Source organism: Erpetoichthys calabaricus, chromosome 14 (assembly GCF_900747795.2).
Source record: "Erpetoichthys calabaricus chromosome 14, fErpCal1.3, whole genome shotgun sequence".
Classification (NCBI taxonomy): Eukaryota; Metazoa; Chordata; class Cladistia; order Polypteriformes; family Polypteridae; genus Erpetoichthys; species Erpetoichthys calabaricus.
This window is the reverse complement of record NC_041407.2, coordinates 84,025,349-84,047,370: the sequence shown is the minus strand read 5'-3', so window position 1 is coordinate 84,047,370 and position 22,022 is coordinate 84,025,349. Positions and strand designations below refer to the sequence as shown.

Below are 22,022 nucleotides of genomic sequence, written 5' to 3'. Positions count from 1 at the left end.
CTCATTAATAAAAATAAATCTGAATGCAGTCAGAAATTGCTATCAGTCATATAGGATATTCCCAGAAACTAATCAATTTGTAAATTAATTTTCATGGCCTACATGTTTCCCATTTAGGTTCTCGGGGCATTGGTAGCTGTGACTATAAAATGCAATTGCATTCAATTTTAAACAAACATCTATCACAAAATTCATGAACATATGAACATTGGCAGTTTAGCATGCAAAACTAATCTATCAATATATTTTCTGCAGAGCTAACGGACAACAGCACTTGCATTCCAATCAGTTTAATGCTGGAATTTGATGTATATTCTTGTCGTAGCTGATGGAATATTTTGAGGCTAATTGAATGTACATCTTATTAGAGATTAGTACAAAGTATCTATGGATCTTTCAGTGACATCTGCTTCACATTCAAAATACTTAATCGAAGAATTGGCTGCACATGACTTTTTCTTTAATGTACTGCCTTTACTCTTGATAGGTTTGCAACACCTATCCACTCCCAAATCTGCCAGGACTAAATTTTTAAAGTGAAAATTGACATTCAGTTTATCATATGAATGCTTTTAAAATACATCAAAAATAAAGACTATGAAAATTAGTGTGGAAATAGCTAATGAAATAAGCAGGTTATAATTGAAATAATTAACTTTGTGCTCAACAATGGCATTTAAAATGGGGGCTGCCAGTCACAGCAGTTGTGGTGAATATGACATTCTTAAACAAAAACAAAATTTATCAAATCCAGTGTTTTCCTCTTTTGTTCACCTTAAATCAGATTTGTGTTATTATTTTTGTAAATTAGAAGTGTAGAAGTTTTAGGTTTTCTAATTTTCAATATGAAACCACACTGCCTATCCTTGGATCCAAAAAATTAATTAAAAAGCATTTTGTGTACATAAGAAAAATTAAATGTAATGAATCCTTTGTTAGAAGCCCCAAATGCTGGGGCTGGGTGGATAAGGGTCTGTCTCCTTTAGTTGTGCCTGGTAAGAGTTCAAAATTTAATTTTAGGACTGAAAAAATGGTGGTACTTCAAAAAATTTCCATTTCATTGAGGTGGTATAACAAGAAAAAGGTTGAGAACCCAAGGCCTAGAGATATCACATGACCTTTGATCACACAAGTGCCAACAGTTTGCTATAGTTAACACTAGAATCCCTGAAGCCTATGAAAAAATTCCTTCGCACCTCTCCATTACCATTTTTTGTTTTGCAAGTGTATCGATCAGCACAAGCAGCAAGTACTCTGCTATCCCATCCCCCCCACCAACAGAGCTGAGTCCATCACAAAATTCTCAGAGCTCAGGTCTCTTTATCTGGGAGTGAGGTGCCTGGAGTTGTATATGGTAAATAATATATTGTTATTTGGAATACATTTCATGTGTGTTCCATGTCTACAATAATTAGTGAAAGTGTAGGATGACAGGAACTGCTGAACACATAGCCAAAACAGAAACTTTTTCCATGTTATACTAATAATGACGTGAAGTGTATAATGTGTGAAGACTTTAGTCCAAATATCAAATAAACACATGCGCTTTTATTCAAGAATATAACCAAAGAAAACAAATCATTTGATTTTCATGATGCTGTCAATGAGTTAAAAACCCAAGCTCAACTGTCAATTGACAGGAAGATGATAAATAGTCTTTAGTGATGCAGAGGTAAGAACTGCTGCCTTATAACCCAGCTTCTTCACAGCACTTTCGCTGGCTTATAGACAGACTTTTACAGACTGAAATCAAAGGCTTCTTCTTTTTGGGCACATACACTGTCAGCATGGCACTGCCAGATCTAAACACTAGCGTGGAGAGTTGCTCACATACTAAAGTGACTATATCTTCAGGTGGAAGTCACATTTTACTTGTGGTACCAAGCAGAGTTGTGTTGCAGTGCAGCAGTCTATTAGCCAGCAAAATCTCTCTGAAGAAGCTGTTGTTACGGTTTAGCCTTTGTCCAGAAAAGGCTCCGTAAACTTTATGACCACAGACTTGGAAAGTTTTTGCCCTGGGTTGTAACTCAAAACACAGTTCTCAACAAAACATTGCCAGATGTCCGAGATTGGATGATAAATTGGACTGGACTGCCAATACTGATTCTCTGTGCAAGAGAGGACAGAGCCGGCTATACTTCCTTAGAAGACTGGCGTCCTTTAACATCTGCAATAAGATGCTGCAGATGTTCTATCAGACGGTTGTGGCGAATGGCCTCTTCTACGCAGTGGTATGCTGGGGAGGCAGCATAAAGAAAAAGGACGCCTCACGCCTGGATAAACTGGTGAGGAAGGCAGGCTCTATTGTAGGCATGGAGCTGGACAGTTTGACATCTGTGGCAGAGCAACGGGCGCTCAGCAGGCTCCTATCAATTATGGAGAATCCACTGCATCCACTAAACGGTGTCATCTCCAGATAGAGGAGCAGCTTCAGCGACAGACTGCTGTCACTGTCCTGCTCCACTGACAGATTGAGGACTCTTCAATTCCACCTGGGGTGGGGGTGGGGGGGTGGGTTAAACGTTAACATTATTCAAAGTTATTGTCTGTTTTTACCTGCATTTTTATTACTCTTTAATTTAATATTGTTTTTTATATCAGTATGCTGCTGCTGGAGTATGTGAATTTCCCCTTGGGATTAATAAAGTTATCTATCTATCTATCTATCTATCTATCTATTGCAGCAAGTCTGTCATTTTTCACACGTTCTGCACGGGTGTGTTTGTTGACAAGGCGCAAATGCCACATGGTACTCTGATAGTGGTCACGGGACATGGTATTTTTAATTGCTGGTACAACAAATAGTTCTGAGCAGTCATCAAGCACAGCATCAATTGTGGTCATCGCTGCTCTTGTGAAAAAATGGAGATAAATGCCATCAACTCAGAGAGGGAGAGACAAATTCGTTGTACCACGTGAATGTCACTGACAGAATAAAACTGAATAATAAAAAATAATCGCTAACTTTTACAAGTAGCCAAAATTTACACCGGATGTTACAGACTGAAATCAAATGTATGTTTTTATTATATCTCTATATACAGTAATCCCTCCTCCATCGCGGGGGTTGCGTTCCAGAGCCACCCGCGAAATAGGAAAATCCGCGAAGTAGAAACCATATGTTTATATGGTTATTTTTAGAATGTCATGCTTGGGTCACAGATTTGCGCAGAAACACAGGAGGTTGTAGAGAGACAGGAACGTTATTCAAACACTGCAAACAAACATTTGTCTCTTTTTCAAAAGTTTAAACTGTGCTCCATGACAAGACAGAGATGACAGTTCTGTCTCACAATTAAAAGAATGCAAACATATCTTCCTTTTCAAAGGAGTGCAAAGCAAGCAGTCAAAAAAAAAAATCAATAGGGCTTTTTGGGTTTTAAGTATGCGAAGCACCGCCGGTACAAAGCTGTCGAAGGCGGCAGCTCACACCCCCTCCGTCAGGATCAGAGAGAGAGAGAGAGAGAGAGCCACAGAAAAACAAACAGTCAAAAATCAATACGTGCCCTTTGAGCTTTTAAGTATGCGAAGCTCCGTGCAGCATGTCCTTTCAGGAAGCAGCTGCACACAGCCCCCCTGCTCACACCCCCCTACGTCAGCGCAAGAGAGAGAGAAAGTAAGTTGGGTAGCTTCTCAGCCATCTGCCAATAGCGTCCCTTGTATGAAATCAACTGGGCAAACCAACTGAGGAAACATGTACCAGAAATTAAAAGACCCATTGTCCGCAGAAACCCGCGAAGCAGCGAAAAATCCGCGATATATATTTAAATATGCTTACATATAAAATCCGCGATGGAGTGAAGCCGCGAAAGGCGAAGCGCGATATAGCGAGGGATCACTGTATAATCTTCATTTGGATCTTGATCTTTGTTTGTCCGCAAATGAATTAGAAGAAGAAGCACTAGATGGCAGTAGAGAGACAGCTAAAACATAGGCATTGCATTAAGAATCTCCTCCAGGCTTACACTACTGAAGACTGTAGTACTCCAGTCACACCTCAAAACACAGACATTCAAACTAAACAAATTGTTGTGCTTTAATTTAACTAATCTTTATATATAATCTTCATTTGGATCTTGATCTTTGTTTGTCCGCGAATTCCACGCATGTGTAGACCACCTTCCAGTTTAGTATGTTGTTGTTACTCACGGATGTCAACAATGTGCCGGAATAACGAAAGGGGTGGTGGACAGTGTTACGCTGGTTAGCTGCTGAGGCCTGGTTAGAGAATGAGATTGCCGAAGATAAAAGGTACGTGCCTACGTAACATATGAATGAAAGAAAGACAGTGGGTAAAATGAATGACAACGTAACAGCACGTTCCGGAAGTTATTATTGTTACGCTGTAGCCGGCGAGTGCTGCGCGTCTCACAGTTGTACCGTGGCTTGCTCACATGTCAGTGAAGTGATCCCTATTTATGCTTTAAAGAGCCTGGATACCTATGTGTCCCCCTTTTATAACCGTTGCTCCGTGTATATTGCCTTACTCTTTGGATTGCCACAAAGCAACCTGCGAGATTTGAGAAAGGTTGAGAAGAAATCGTGAGAGGAAACGACAGTGTCGTGAAAACGAGACAGACTGTGAACGGAGAGAAGCAGAAATGCTCCTACACCACCACATAATTACTATTCGGACAGTGATTCCAAGTAGGCCGTTCCTATCGAGTCAATGTCCAAGGGTTTTGTTTTGTAATTTTGTTTCCCTTATAAAAAATCATAATGCTGTGTGATGAAGGGCCCAGTTCACGACTGGCAGCTGCGTTTAAACAGGGAGCCCTTCACAGACAACTTTAACATGCGCAACGTAGTTGGGCGCACATGGCTAATTATAGTAATAACTAGCTGTGTGGTCCTAGAAACTATTGAGATCGTCAGAAAAAAAAAATTGAAATGCAGAGATGTCAGGTAATTGAAAGGAACTACTCTGGGCATCTCTCTCCTAGGAGGTTTCATTTTGCTGACGTGCTTGCATCGTTTGTGCATTAGTGGCTAAGATACTGTCTTTCTTTGGAGTTTTCCTTTTGCCGACGTGCTTGTCTCCCTTATGTATTAGCGATGGGAGGAAAAGTAAAAGGGATACTGTTTTGCTGATGTCCTCAAATCACTTCTGTATTAGCCACTAAGCAAGTGTCTCTTTCTTCGGAGGTTTCGCTTTGCCGATGTGCTCGCCTTGCTTGTGTATCCTTGGAAGTGGAACCCTTACCCCGACTCCACCTCTCACTTCCGGGCCGGACAGACACACACACTTCCACTCATAGACATGTATATATAAGATAATAGCAGCTCACTACTCAAAACGTGGAGCACACGGCCTCAAACCTGGAACCTTTGGGTTATAATGCAGCAGTTCTTGCCTCTACACCATTGAGGAAGACGTATCTTGCAGTCAATAGACATTTGAGCTTGGGTTTTTAACTCATTGACGACAACATGTAAATCAAATGATTTTTTTTTCTTTGGTTATATTCTTGAGTAAAAGTGCATGTGTTTATTTGATATTTTGACTAAAGTTTTCACACATTATACACTTCATGTCATTATTAGTATAACATAGAAAAAGTTTCTGCTTTAGGTACATGTTCAGCATTTCTTGCCTCACATTTCCTGCCACCCTACCCTTACACAGATCATTGTAGACACGGAACACACATGAAATGTATGTATTCCAAATAATGAGACATTATTTACCCTATACAACTCCAGGCACCTCACTGCCAGATAAAGAGACTTGAGCTCTCAGTATTTTGCAACGGACTTGGCTCCGACAGTGGGAGGGATGGGATAGCAGCTGCTTGTGCAAAGGAAATTAAGGTGGCCCAGTTTTTTCGTAGGCTTCAGGGATTCTAGTGTTAAGCATTTGCTTTGTTTTGAAGTTCTGCTTTTTCTGCTATTATCAATAATAATGCTGTGCGATATTAGTATCAATGTTTCTGCTCCAGTTTACAATATTTAGTTTATATTAGTGGGGAGTTTAGGGATTCTTATTCTTACATTTTTTGACAACATGATAAAGGGAGATCTTATCCAAATTGTGATTAGCAAGATAGATCTGAATTTCAGTTACACAAATCATCCTTTCCGGCATCTCCTTTCCTCTGCATAGCTGTCCTTTCCAAGGTTGCAGGAGGTGTATTCAGTGCTGATTTACTCAGGTAAAGTAAGTGCTGTTTCTATATTAAAATTCTTCATTTCTCTTTGTTGTGCTTCACGATTAATGGCCATGACTCATTATTTATTACTGAAAGAGCAAGGTCATAGGGTAAAGAGGTCAGTTTAAATGTACTCACTTGCTGATCCTTTTGATTGAGCAGAGCTAGAGACTTTGCTTAGACATTATATCCCACTGCTCAGTGGAAAGCAGTTTAATTACATGCACTCAGTAGAGTTCAAAGTAAATGCTTACCAAAGAACATACAAAAGTAATTACTCCTTTATGTTGTTTGAAAATGGCTGAATGTCCACCTGGAGGAGTTTGAATATATGCAAGAAAGAACTATTGGTTTGTTTTTCTGAACATGCTGCTCTGGCTTCCTTCAGACGAAGGGATTGATGCTTATTGAACAAACCACAAAATACAGCTTCCTGACATTTATGGTTTAGTTTATGGCAACTTAAAAAATGCATTCCTCTTAAAGTACTGTTGTGGTTAAAGATGAGAATCATCCTTTTTATGCAGCAGTTTTCTCTTGCCCACTCAGTGAATGATGCCTTCAGTATCAAAGTCTTAGAGTTTTTACAGTGCCTGGTGCAGCAGAGTAGCCTTCTGGACCAAATTCAAAATTGTTCCAATAAAAATAAATCTCTATTAACTTTACAGATTTTCATTGGGCTTGTTTTGTACGTTCTGATAATAATTATTATGTCTTTATTTTTTTTTCTTTTTCACTCCCAGTGTTGTGGAATGTTTATGGAGATTGTGATAATTATGCTACACTGAAAGGTCACAGTGGTGCTATCATGGAGCTTCACTATAACACAGATGGAAGGTAAAGTAATCATCTATAATTTTATTGTTTGTAAGTATATAATTGTAAAGTAAATCTGGGTAGCACAGTGAAACTAGGCTCAACAGTGCTGCATCAAAGCTCATGTGACCAATGCTGAAATTTCATCTCATTCATACATTTTGCTTGTTCTCTCTGGCAGTCTTGAATGAGTTTTGCAACAGTCATCTATTGTTTTTCTTTCACATCTCAAAGATATGAGTTAGAATTACTGGTGACTATAAACTGGTCTGGGACAAATATATCCGTTATGATGGACTGACATCCTGTCTGCTGCTGTTTCTGTCCCGTCATGGCCTTTCAGTCTCGTTAACCTTATAATGGAGAGATGAGATTTGATTGAATTTTGTCTAAATTAATAATTACAGTAGTATTAGTTGTTGAAAGAAAAACAAAATGATATCCAACTTGAAAAGTGTAAAGGATATATGTAGTGTTTGGATATAGATTTTTGTGGTTCTCTGCTAACTTTTTTTGGTATGCCTCACTGGATGTCTCGTCTTGGTTTCATTTGTGTTTTTATGAAGCATGTGCTTTTCAAATGTGTTCTGAAGTTTATATATGTGTGTTTCCATGCAGTTTGCTGTTTTCAGCGTCCACTGACAAGACAGTGGCTGTGTGGGACAGTGAGACAGGAGAGAGAGTCAAAAGGTTAAAGGGCCACACGTCATTTGTAAACTCCTGCTATCCAGCCAGGCGAGGGCCCCAGGTGGTTTGCACTGGCAGCGATGATGGTACTGTTAAAGTAAGTTGCTTTCAATTTTATTCCTACACTTTATTTGTGGTTTTTTAAATTCAACAATTTATACTTGTAATGTGTCAAGCTCTTTGCATTACCTTAAGTGACAACAATTTATATTTGAAAAGGGAAATTAAAAAAGTTTATAAAAATGAATATTTTTTAGATTTCACATATATTGACATAACTAACAAATGGTCCTCAACAAGTCCTAAAATCCAATAAATATACCCTTAGATGACAAATGTCACATAACAAACTTTACTCTCTCACTATTTGTTCAGGAAAAGTAAGCCAAAATGCAGAAATTGGGTGCAGAAAAAATAAATATACCCTTACTCCGCCATATAGATTGTATAAAAACGTGCACTTCATTAGTTGACAATAACTACCTCCATATAAAAACATAATATTTGGCCGTTCAGTCTGCAGCAATTTGTGATGTTCTCATCCCAAAGACAAAAGACATTTCCTGAAAACTTGGAGAAGCAGTTGTTGCAGCTTCTCATTAGTCTGAGAAGAATTATAAGTCAATTTACAAACAATTTGATTTATAATTCATGTATAAATGGCCCTGAAGACAGTTTACAGCCTTCAGAGGAGTTTGTGTTCCAGAAAATTCATCCAAACATCACATTATCAGATGATCGTGAAAATCATGAAGAAACTAAAGACTACATCCAGGGATCTACCAACCTCTGGCAGTATAGTAAATGTTACAACCGTCCATTGAGGGGGTTTTATTTTTTGAGTATTGAGTGGTCAGGAGAAAACTTTTATTCTTTCTTTCCAAAAAGTGACGTGGCAGAATGACATAAACTTGTAAACTTGCATTTGCATGAATACTGCAACTTTTAGAATGTTGTCTGCAGGACAGGAGAAAACATAATTTGGTTATCTGGTTATGTACAATTCCATATTGGATTTTTTTTTCTGTTTTTGAAGTTTAAAAGAAAAAAATCTAAAAAATTGAGTTGAACTAAATTATAAGACATAATTCTGTGTAGTTAGATGTGCAATATCTGGCAAAGCCTCAGAAGTGAACAGAGTATGGACTACTTAATGTTAATAATGAGGAAAAATTGTATTTCTAATATTCCAAGTCATTTATAGTATATACAGTCGTAAATGTACCTGTGCATTTTAACATGTAGCAAGTAATGTGTACACTGTTGCTGCAGTTCTTTCCACTTTGAACTAAAAAAAAATACCTTGTTGGGTATGCATTTGTTTACTGAATTCTAATATAAGTAATGCTGTATGTTCTATGTTCCCAAATTTTCATTAATTATCAAACAGGCCAAGTGAAAATACCTTTGAATGTAAATTGAGGAACTCTGCAGCCTTGGAAAGTTAAGTATATGTTGCTTTAGTGTATCTTCTCAATTTTGTTTTTTTCTTTCAGCTTTGGGACATCAGAAAAAAGGCAGCTGTTCACACTTTTCAAAACACTTATCAGGTTTTGTCAGTAACATTTAATGACACAAGTGACCAGATAATCTCGGGAGGCATTGATAATGATATTAAAGTAAGTTGAAATTTAAAAATAATAACATAGTTTTTTTCATACTTATGAACCTTCTGTCTGTCTGTCTTAAAGCACAGTTGAAACAGACCGTTTTACTACGCCCTTTGAAGTACTACTGTACCCTACTACAGAGGGTTTTAAGTAATCAACAGAAATTGGGACTTCTGTGCAAATTGTTTGCTTCAAATTGCAAGGCTCAATTTACTTTAACTGCTGTAGAACATCTGTAGGTTTGTAACATATTAGTAGTTACCTGAAGAAGGCCCATTTGTAATATTCTGATATTTTCTTTTTTCAGTTTTTGCTAACCTGAACTTTAAATTTAAACGTCTGACAGTTCACTGCTTACTTTTTCCCCATTTTGGTCATTTATTGCATTTCAAGTGATTACATTTGAAAAATAACTGAGGGTGTTCTAAAAATTTTGATAGCATAGTGTACATACACGCTAAATCTGTATTTTACTTGGTACCCCTATCCTTACTATATAAATTATTCAATTAGGGATGTATTGGCAACAGTGCTGTTAAATTACTGAGTCAAGTACCTATGGTTTGTTTGTGAGAGAGACTACAGATGCAAGCTTTAATTGTGGTATGGCAAAGGTAACAGGATGGCTTGGTCTCCGAGTGGGTTGTCACCCATGACATTGACACTAGTGTATCCAGAAAATAAAATAAAAAAAAAAAAAAAAAAAAACCATTCAGCTAACCATGACTTTTTGATCAGATGCATAACATTAACAAAAGGTACTAACAGAAGCCAATATGACGCTTTCTATTTAATAGAAATGCTACAGTCATCCCTCTAACAGCTGTGTATAACTGCAATTCTAAAACAGAATGCACAACGTATAATACATTGTTATAAATGGGGTATGGCAATGGCCCAAATAAGTTTCACCCATTTTAGGAAAAATACTATAAATATTTGTGAAAGGATTTTTTGGGTGCAGAATAATGCTGCATTCTATTAGGGAAAGAAAGTTCTAGAATGTGTTGAAGAACCCGACATTGAATCATGGTTAACAAAATAACTTCCCTCCCACCATATCTCAATCTGATTGGGTTTCTGAGGGATTATATCAGAAAAGACATCCACCTTCTGCTAATTTCAGGGATACATTGCTGTCAACATGAGATAGTATCTCCTATGCCATACTTTCAACAGATCTGGGTCCATAACCTGATGAATTCAGACTGTTATAAGTGCAAATCTTGTGTGACTGCATATAGAAATATTACTAACAGTACCTACAATAATCCTAGGGTGTCAACTCTGGTACATTTGTTACTTTAAATACATGGAGGGGTGACACAGAAGGGGAGATTAAGAAGGCCAAATGATAAAATAATCAAACCCAAGCTACTCTCTGGATATACTTACCTGGAACTCTTTTGTATTTGGTGGTATGGCCTGCCTACTTGCCAGAACTGTCTCATCTTTGTTATCTCTCTATTATATAAAAAAAAAAAAAACTTGGACAAGATGAAACCTGTTCAGAGAGACGAGCCAGGACCTTTTCAGAAACACACTTTCACATCCCGAGAGACTAGACTTTGTGCCAAGAGATTTAACCACACTCGGGGCCGGAAAAGTGGAACGTCGTAAAGAGTTCAAAAATGTTGGCACGATACACATGCAGAGCAGGTTAGAGATAATAGAAGTAGGAAAATTCGAAAGTCGCAAGAAAATAATAGTAAAGATTGCATTAGCGCAAACAAATGGAAAATATTACTTGGTAAAATAACAGAACAGCAAAAAGAGATCGAATTATGTTTGAGGATGTCTGGGGGAGAAGAGAGACAAGGCAGTGAGACAAAAGGACAGCTGCTGTACAGGCTTTTAGACGTTTGAAGCACTGCACAAGATGCAGATCACGTGGCACGGCAGCAGCAGCAAGCCAGCAACTGAGCAAAGAGTAGGTTAAATAAAACAAAATAATGTTTCCCATTGTGTCACCATTTAAGAAGGGTTTCAGAGGAGCAACCACGTCTCCTTGGGGTACGTTCAGCCCCCCTCTTCCCAATCGAGTGTAGCTTGGGGGGGTAGTTGGTGAGCAAAGCGAACAGGGGGCAAAGCCCCCCAGTATTAATACATTATCTTCAGACACTAACACAAAATCACATCTCATTTTGTTTCACAGATATATTTTATATTTAAATGTATTTGCATGTTTTCTAACATACCAGTAAAATTGTTTTCTTAAAGTCCATATTGAAAGAAAAATTTCATCCGTTATGCAGATAAACTGGTATATTGCCCACTGTTACTGCCAAATCTAGGCCTGATTCAACCTCTGCCATAACACAGCCCTTTCAGTTACAGTAACAAGACATTCCTTCTCTTCCCACTTGTTATGGGGTGCCATCTTGCCAAGCCTAAAGGCTTCTTTACTGTCCTGTGAGACCACCATGGAATACGTCTTTCCTTTGCAAATAGGAACCACCTAATAGCTAAGAGACCTTGCAAATTATTGCCAAGCCTGTGTGAAAGACAGCAATATAAAATATTAAATTATGTATACTGATATTATAAACTGGATGGCTTTAACAGCAATGTAGTAAAAAGCATTGCAGAATTCAAGTTTCTATTCTAAAAATGCATAAATTTGAACTTTTTCAAAATACTTCAGAAAAATCTGAGGTTTATTTCTGAAATGGACAAAAATGCTGGTTTCAGTACATTGTTAACCTGATAAAAACCAACTTCATTCTTAGCAATTTCTTTTTTATATAGGTTTGGGACTTGCGTCAGAACAAGTTGATCTATACCATGAGGGGTCATGCTGATTCTCTGACTGGTCTTAGTTTGAGCTCTGAAGGTTCATACCTGCTATCAAATTCAATGGACAACACAGGTACATTCACTGATTAGTTGACTTAGGTACTGTATCTCCTATTAAGAGGGTTCATTCAGACAATACTGTTTTTTTTCATTATAAAGAATGTTATTCTTTTGAAATCTTGTTACATAACATGTTCTTTTAATTACTTTCCTGTTTTGTAATGCCAAGATAATGTTCAGCTTAGAAGTCCCATTCTAAAATAAATGCTTATGTATAAGACACTTGAAAGTGGCTTTATTTCTGTACAAATTGGTTCAGTTTTATCTTTTCAGTGAAATTGTGCAATTATACTACAGCATCATTGGCTTTGTTTAGGATTTTTCACCTGTAATGTTGTTTTCTTTTTTGTAGCTTGCTGTTTTCATTGTGTGGTTGTCAATAGTCTGTAGCAGCTTTATTTTAGGGCAAGAATAAATCGTACATTCACTTGCAGTGTTCTCCTTCCTTATGTCCTAGTGATTGGAAATGTTTTTTGCTACTATTACAATAAAAAATACTAGTTTAACTTGTATATGTAGATCATATAAATTTCAAGAATTTGTGTCCAACATTTTTTCTGGTCTTTATTTCTCATCTAGTAGTGGAGCTAACTTACCCCTTTTTGATTTTTGTCATTCTGTTTTCACTGCTAACATTATTTACACCTTTTAGAGTTTGTAAATCAATAAGTGTTAGAAATTGATGGATAGGCCAGTTGCAGGTTGTAGAATATTTTAATGTTTATATTTGTATTTCTTTTTGCAGTTCGAATATGGGATGTTCGCCCTTTTGCTCCCAAAGAAAGATGTGTGAAAATATTCCAAGGAAGTGTTCATAATTTTGAAAAGGTATCTCTTGCATCACAGTTCAATTATGATATTGATCATTTGTGTGTATTCTGTAGTACTGTTGTATGGGCTTTGCCTGATAAGCCTACCATGATTTGAATAAGATTTAGTACTGATATTTAATTTCTATATATAACTAAAATTCTCATAGATTGTCAAACATAACAACAAGTGGGAAACCTAATTTGGACCACTTGGTTATTATTAAAGCTCATGATCGGTGAGGAATGAAATGCAGTTTGCTTGGTAAATTAGAGTGTTGTCTAAGGACTCCATCCCTACTTCATCAGTATTGTCCAATCCATTCTTGTTGGGATATGGGATATGAGAGAATACTGGAGTAGCTACAGTCATATGAAAAAGTTTGGGAACACCTCTTAATTCTTTGGATTTTTGTTTATCATTGGCTGAACTTTCAAAGTAGCAACTTCCTTTTAATATATGACATGCCTTATGGAAACAGCAGTATTTCAGCAGTGACATTAAGTTTATTGGATTAACAGAAAATATGCAATATGCATCATAACAAAATTAGACAGGTGCATAAATTTGGGCACCCCAACAGATATTACATCAATACTTAGTTGAGCCTCCTTTTGAAAATATAACGGCTTTTAGACGCCTCCTATAGCCTATGATGCGTGTCTGGATTCTGGATGGAGGTATTTTTGACCGAAAAATGGCATACACATTCAACATGTAAATTCCACAATGGGAAGGGTAGGCAAGAATTCTAAATTGTGTTCCGTGGGCTGTAAGGCAACAACACCAATCATCCCACCACCATGGCGTTCTCATTTTCAGTGTTTTAATAATTAAAAAAGGAATTTACCATAGATCATCATTATAATGATCAAATAATAGTTGAAATTTTAGTTCTTTCTTTATTTATTTATTTTTTTTAATCAAACTAAATCAGTTTAGTATATTTTTTGTGTAGTACACAATATGTTGCATGAAATGCATGTCCTTTTTTTTTTTTTTTTGTGCCTCTCTTTTGTTGGAATTATTGTCTTCTGTTTTGAGGAGACATGTGAGGAAGATTTTTTTTTGTACTCGATAGTAAAGTCTGAGTACAGGCTGGGTGCACTTGAACATAATTACCACCATTATGTACTACTATCCATCCATCCATCCATTTTCTAACCCGCTGAATCCGAACACAGGGTCACGGGGGTCTGCCGGAGCCAATCCCAGCCATCACAGGGCACAAGGCAGGAACCAATCCCGGGCAGGGTGCCAACCCACCGCAGGACACACACAAACACACCCACACACCAAGCACACACTAGGGCCAATTTAGAATCGCCAGTCCACCTAACCTGCATGTGTTTGGAATGTGGGAGGAAACCGGAGCGCCCGGAGGAAACCCACGCAGAGACGGGGAGAACATGCAAACTCCACGCAGGGAGGACCTGGGAATCGAACCCAGGTTCCCAGGTCTCCCAACTGCGAGGCAGCAGCGCTACCCACTGCGCCACTGTGCCGCCCGGAAAGAGATTCCTAAACTACAAAATAGTTATTAATAGGCTTAATTAAATACATCTACAGCATAATGGTAACGTTACTCTAATGTTTAGAGAGTGATTTTTACATCAATGCATGGTAGCATCTGTACTAATTTTCAGTTTGTTTTAGAGTTCAGCTAATGTTTTTTATTGTTCTTTAATGTATCATTTAGAACCTTTTGAGGTGTTCCTGGTCTCCCGATGGAAGCAAAATAGCAGCAGGTTCTGCTGACAGGTAAATCTACATAGATATAAAATGCTAATGCCTGTCCGTCTTTCACACGATTATTCTGGTACTGTTGGTGGCTAGAACCTTGATCTTGGTCATAATTGAAAGCATATGACCGGATATGTTCTGGAGATTAAAAAAAAGTGCAGTAGTAACCTGATGGACAGAAAAGTTTATTGTAATTAAAGTACAGTCCCGTCAAGACGATCTATTGGTAATCCTCCAGGACACTATACATGCTATACATGTGTAGAATTCATAATCATTTGTAAGTTCATACGCTTTAAACAAATGGCATGGAGTTTACACTTGTTTGTAACTAGCCTTTTCTAGCATTTTATTTTAGGACTGTAGGTCCACATGTTTCATTAGTACTACTGATAATAGAGCTGCAGTTTCTGGTGACAATTCAAGTAACTCACATGAAAACGTGATAACATGAAGACGAGACAGGCTGTCATATTTTTTTTTCCTCATAAATTACTTAACACATGTATGCAAAACTATTAAACATGCTGATCTGCCTAAAGTAATTTTCCTTATTAGAAAGAATAGAGGTCCCATGTTTAATGTATTTCTAGTGAACTTTTATGATTAACTAAAAAGTTCCTCTAATTAATATAATAACTAGATGAAGAAGAAACAAATCAGTTAAAGATACAGCAAAATGGCTCTGATCAGCAAAACTTTCTTGCAACTATTATCACATTGAGGAAACATTCTAAGGAATATTTTTGAGTTTAGCATAATCTTGGTTTTTATTTCTATAATATATGAATATCTCAATAGCATTTTTACACGGTCATTGCTTTGATTGATAAAAGGAAACTATATAAGTTGCATGATTAATTGGCTTACAGAAACTGCACTGTTGCTTGTGTTGGAGAAAAATAACGTGTCTTAAACAGACAAAGAGGAAAATATTATGAAAAGGGGTAAACAGATTGTGTACATGTTTGTCTAACTATATTTTGTTTTAATTTTTATCTCATTCTTCAATCATTTCACAAAAGATTCCCATCGTTCCTGACAGTACTTTTTTCTTTTCTTTTTTTTTATTTACCTGAAGTGTTCTCAAATATTTTGTATTTAATTTCAGCCCGCTCCTTTTGTTCAGACTTCAGTTATACACAGCATATTTTACAGTGAAAATTATTCTAAAATGGTTTATATTTCATTAGTTAATTAAATTGCATTTTATTGTCATTTAAGTCTATACATTCTGTCAGTTAGCCACTAGAGGGTTCAGACCTTCGTGCTTTGTGTTTAAAGCGTGGGTCCTTATCCACTAGACCACATTTGCTTGTTTGTGGTGTATTGTAAGTGTTTGAAAATGACTTATCATTAGCATTTTACATAAGAGTTTACTTACTTATGATATAGTAATTATAACAAAAGGCTTGCGGTTCTTTGCCTTTTTCCAATCCTCCCTGTCCACAAGATGGTTGTTAGTCATAATTATTTAGAGTACGCAATCAAGGACATTTAAAGCAACTTCTGAAGCGGCCACTTAATTTTTACTTCCCGTTGATCCTGCTCTGGAATTGATTAAAAGGAACCTGATTAAGTGGCTAATACTCTCTGTTAGACAACACTTTAGAATAGTTGTTTGGGAAATGAATTGTCTCATTTAAACTGCAGTCTCACTGATCAGTAATGTAAGAATAGCGGCCTTGTGTAATGTTAAATTACACAAAAAGCCTGTGCTGTAATATGGGTTAAAAAAGGAAATAATGCTAGTCATTTTTAACTGTCTTTAGTGTTTAATTAAGATAGCCTATCAACATACCTACTCAAACCTTCAGTCTTGATGGCCCTCACCTCTTTCTGTGTTCACTTTTTATTGTAGTGAAACAGTAAATTATGGCTCCCGTTCCTGCTGTACAGAAACGCCTCTGCTCTGTTTTTATCAGCTACCAGTCAGTCAGTGATTAGTGTTCTGTTCATTGGAAAGGTCGTACAACACACTAATGAGGAACATTTATTGGATACAAATGTTTCTGCTATGCAGCTGGAAAGTTTCAGGAGGTTTTAATAGATGTAACTATGTGGCAGTGAAGGACTGAGTGAATAGAGTTACTTGTTTACAACAAAATTACCATTTTATAGCTATAATCCTTGTTTTATCAACCAGGTTTTAGAAAGCTAGAAGATATTCAGAGTTTACTTTTTGAAGCTAACCAGCTTATTGGGCCTACTTTTCAATTAATAAAATATGGAGGTTATTGATTTAATTTGAACAGCTTAGTAGTTGGATAAATAATAATAATGTTCCTATTATTAATATATTTTCATTCCTAAATCTTAATTAGTACCAGTTTTTGATTTATGTGGTAGTTGTGTTCAAAGGACAGATAATATAGCTTACCTGTTCTATTATATTTCATACAAAGCCCTTTGGGATAGTTTACAGCATTAAAGTTGTTATACATTTTAATTGTCATCTCTTGTGAGGGTGATTTAGGAAAGTTTTTTTTTTTCTTTGTTGATTTTTTTCATTTTACAGCACTGCTAGTTTGAAGAATACACTACTGTCCTAACTTATGTGATACCAGGTTTTTTTCATGTTTACTTACTAAGAAGTATTGTCTTGACTGCACTTGCAACACTCTTGAATGTGGAACGAGTTCAAAGTGTAACGGTAATCATTCTGCTATGCAGACATGTCTCCAATAATACCTTCCACACTTAAACAAAAACGTTATTGTCTTTATAGTGTTTTTATATTATGAGCTTGCATAAATTGGACTTTGTCTATAAAAGACAGACTAAGCAAGTCTCTTGTGTGTTTTTATAGGTTTGTTTATGTCTGGGATACAACATCAAGAAGGATCCTCTACAAGCTGCCTGGCCATGCAGGTTCAGTCAATGAGGTTGTTTTCCATCCAGAGGAACCAATAGGTAAGTAAATCTTGTCTTTAATGTGGGAAAAAGTACTGGTGGAATTATAGTGTTTTTAAATAAGAAATGCATATAATAGACTGATTCAAATGGTAATCCAGTCTAATAAGATGAGCATAAATTCAGCAATTACCATTTCTCAATTGTATCTCGAGGCTCACAAGTTCTAATAAGTGAATGTTCAAAGTAATAGTAATTATTGTTGGGAAAAGTATTCAGTTTTTTTATACATTCTCACAGTCAAGACTGATATCCAACTTAATAAAACTAGTAAGTGTCTGAACTCTTTAAGTGTCTGTGTGTCCTTCAGGTTGCTATGTCCCCTTCATTCCAAAAGATGGCACATCACAAACCATATTAGTAATAAAATGCATTGCATTTGTTATTCCAATAGATGGTGCATCACAAACATTAACACTGCTTTTATGAATCCCATACCAAATGGCATATAACAGACATGTGCATTGCTTTTGCCATTTCAACAGATGGCACATCACAGGAGTTTGTAGTAACAAAATGCATTATCGTATATGTTTGTGATGCGCCATCTGTAGGAATAACAAATGCAATACATTTTATTACTACATGCATTACAAAATAAATAAAAGGTGCACTTCTATTGCCCTTCTCCTATCCCAACACCAGCCTGCCTGAGTGAGGCACAATGGCTTCTTTTATGCCATACCTTAGAGTACTTTCCATTCCATAACATTGCACCCAGGAAGCTTATCTGGATTAGGCTGAACCTCCTTAAAGTGGAGAGGTCCACTCCCTAGCAGCACTTAAGGAACCCAGCAGGGCTACCATTCAGGACTACAGCTCCCATGCAGTCCTGCAGGTGTGCACATGAGAGATCCACCAGAAGGATGCTGCCACTTGCTGTGTTAGGGGAATACATGGTGCTGGGAGCTTCCCAGCTGGGAAAAGAACATCCATCCCGGCCAGGATGCCAGCCAATCCATGTCCACTTTTACAGTATCTTTATATCTAATTATGTTATGTACTTGTAGCTGGATAGTTCCATCACAAATGTTAGCAGTGGTTGGGTTCAGAAAAACACATATATAGCTCAGTAGAATGAAATTATGTTTGTCATACCCTGTAACTGTGTAATGAACCAAGGTTTAGATCATAGAATTAATTCTTGGCGCTCTTTCATCATAACTAGTCCTTGAGAGGAATGTCAAAAGATTGTACCATTTAAATGTATCATCAGTTGGTTGTAACACTTCTTTTAGCCAGACATGTTGCCATTTATCTCAGTAGAAAAAAAATCTCCATACCCTGAAATTACACAGACAGGTAAATGTACCAATATACAATTTATAGAAGTGACCCTATAAACCTGTATCTCATAACAATGTTAAACTTAACTTTGTCACTTCATTTCAGGGGTGGAGATCCTGAAAAGAAAAACATTAAAATTGCAGGGTTTTGTATGCAAGTATTGAATATGTTCTGGCCAGTAAAACAGTAATGACAGCTACACAGATAGAGAGAGAGAGAGGGGCATAGTCCAGAGCTCCTGTAAAAGGGCATGACAGATCAACCAGTTTTTGACCTAGGGTGTATCTGTTAGAGTAAATGCATAAGTAATGAGAGTACAGACTTTAGTGACTTTTATAAACTACTTCCAGCATCATTCTTTTATTATGCCAGTTTGGCATCTGGTTATTTTAAAACGTTAGGTAGGTTTTTTTTTGTATTTGATTTTGAAACATAAATGTAATATATATTTGTATATGTATGTGTAAATATGTGTGTATATGCTTATGTATTATGTGTGTGCTTTTTTTTCCTTCTTAGTTCTTTCAGGATCTAGTGACAAAAAACTGTACATGGGTGAAATACAATAGGAATCCAGAACAGAATGTTTCCTTCTGTGAGGTTCATCAGCTACTTGGACTTGGATAAAAGGACTGTTGATCTGCACACCAAGATCGTCTCGACAAAAGGCATAAGTCAGTGTTGTACTTGCAACATTTTATCTCCCTAATAGACTAAATTACTTTGTAGGATTCAAAACATCGAAATTGTGGCAAAAGCAGGTCTTAATGGAATTAATGTCCTACGGTTGTGATTTAAGTCCACCTCTGTCCATTGGGCTGCATTGAGATGTAAAGCAAACAGTGGTGAAAATTAAATTGCCTTTTCCGTTGTGTTAACAAGTATGGCCTATCTGATCACCTTTATGGAACACTTCACCTGTAAAAACCTGGCTCGCATTAAATACAAATGAGCTTCCCTGTGATAAATGGAAATGAATTACAGGAAAATCTTTATTCACATGGCAAACACGATGCAGAGAGCAAATTACATTTTAAGATAGATTAACTGGAGTGACCGGTACGCTTTCAGATGTAATATCCCTTACATCTGGACCTTGCTTTATTAAGCATTAAGTGTACATTTAGACATTTTATGCACCAGTGGTCAGCAGTTGAGAGCAGGAAAAAGGTTTCATGCGGTACTCCACCCATCCATTGTGCAGGTCACCAATTTCTGTCTCCTTTTCCTTTGTGTCCAGACCTGGAAGCTACTTGTCTGGACAATTTTAGATATCTCTCAGTGCATCAGGCCTGGTGTAATTGCCAGATTCAATTTGCCTTTGAATATATGTGATGGAGTTAGATTCCCATTTCTGATGAAAGGCCCATTGGTGCATGACAGGCTGTTACAATGTCTTCTGTTTGTTTTTGGTGTCTCTAAATTGGTTCAGAAGAAACCTCTTGACAGTTTCAAGAGGGATCTGTGAAGAGCATGCAAACTTTTTGTTATAAATCATAATAAAGAAAGCAACAACAGTAAATCTGAGTGGACATCTCCTGCAAAGACTGAATAGCATGGCTAATTTAGTTTGCACTTGTTCACCCAGCTGCCACTTCTGTTGTCTTGAAGCCATTAACATTTTATAAAAGCTTTTCTTTTTCAGCTTCACATCTTGCTTCCCTTCATCAGAGCTTAATTTGGCTGCTTTGCTGACAAGGGATAGAAGTTGTCCAGTATTTTCACTGGCAGATGTCATAGGCTTTTTCAGCCAATTAAATGTGCATATTCCATGTTTGATTATTTTTTTATGGCTTTGTTTCACCAGTACCTTTAAAATGAAACCTGTTATTTATTGTGCAGCATAACAGGAATGTTAGTATATTTATCTGCCTAGTCTCTCTTGTTTTCCTTTTTTTTGTATTAAAATTGTAAAAACAGATGTCTGCCCAGTGTCTTGTTTGTAGTAGTACTGTACTTGGAACGTTTTGGTAGGGTGATAAGCATATTGAGTGTTAAATATTGTTTACTCAGTGGCAAGAATCAACTCATTTTGAAACTTTTAAAATTATGTTTAAAATCTTTTGCTGTGGAATCCATACCTACATCAGGTCAAATCAGATTCAATACTGTCATTCATGCTGACTTTTCTCTAGCACCTGTGGCAAGAGATGTTTGATTTTTTTGATATCTTGTCTCATTATAACACTGGCTAGAGCCTGTGATATTAAAGGTATGCTCCACTAAAAACTATCAGTTTCTTCTGTTACTTACCCCTTGTAGTTTGTAGGATGAATGGGAAAAAAATTTGAATCTCGCATTTTTGTGAAGAATGGAGATAAGGTTTCTGATAGAAAAAGCATCTAAAGTGATCAATGCTGGACAACAGTAAACTACTGTATATCAAAACTGTCCATGAAAACAATTCATATCATCACTACAAACTACACAAGATAAGTAACATATAAAAAATGGGTTGGAGTGTTTTTTATACAGTATATTAAAGACATTTTTAAAAAGTGTGAAACATGTTCTCTGGAGTGTTGGATCATGCTCCACTATCTGGCTGTCTGATGGACCAATCTGGGTTTGGCGGATGACAGGAGAACTCTACCTTCTGGTATGCATAGTGACTACTGTAACATGTAATGCAGCAGTTTAGGTTAGGCCTCTTGGTTCCAGTGAAAGGTACTCGTAATGCTACAGCGTACAAAGACATGGGCCTTTTTCTGTTCCAGCATGACTGTACTGCCTGTGCACAAAGCCAGGTCCATAAAGACATAGAGGAATTAAAGTGGCCTGCACAGATCTCTAACCTTATGTCTATTGATCACCTTTCCGATGAACTGGAATACCGATTATGAACCAGATCTTCAGCTTCATCATTAGGCCTGACCCCACAATTGCTCTTTTGGCTGAATGGATACAGACTCCCACAGAAACACTCCAGAATCTTTTGGTAGGAAGAATGGAGGCTGTTACAGCCACAAAGGGTAGAAAGGTCGAATGTCATACTAATGCCCCTGGTGTTAGAATGGGGTGTCCAACAAGCTCATATACAGTAGGTATGACGCTAGGGTGTCCACAAACATTTGCCGCATAGTGTAAGAATAAAAAGAATTCTGCACTAAAAGCAGAATGTTATAAAGATTTGAGCAATAAAATGCATATG

At 37.0% G+C, this 22,022-nt stretch overlaps 1 protein-coding gene across 1 annotated transcript in view; it reads left to right on the top strand.

The window, feature by feature from the left end:
- The window catches only part of snrnp40 (small nuclear ribonucleoprotein 40 (U5)), a 30,769-nt gene extending 10,670 nt beyond the window's left edge, over positions 1-20,099 (top strand). Inside the window, exons 3-10 of the mRNA XM_028819222.2 lie at positions 6,893-6,986; positions 7,584-7,749; positions 9,149-9,271; positions 12,011-12,131; positions 12,864-12,946; positions 14,628-14,689; positions 17,481-17,584; positions 19,391-20,099. Of these exons, the coding sequence (XP_028675055.1) occupies positions 6,893-6,986; positions 7,584-7,749; positions 9,149-9,271; positions 12,011-12,131; positions 12,864-12,946; positions 14,628-14,689; positions 17,481-17,584; positions 19,391-19,440 (803 nt within the window). The 3' untranslated portion in view covers positions 19,441-20,099. The remainder of the gene's footprint in view (positions 1-6,892; positions 6,987-7,583; positions 7,750-9,148; positions 9,272-12,010; positions 12,132-12,863; positions 12,947-14,627; positions 14,690-17,480; positions 17,585-19,390) is intronic.
- The last annotated feature ends 1,923 nt before the right edge of the window (positions 20,100-22,022 follow it).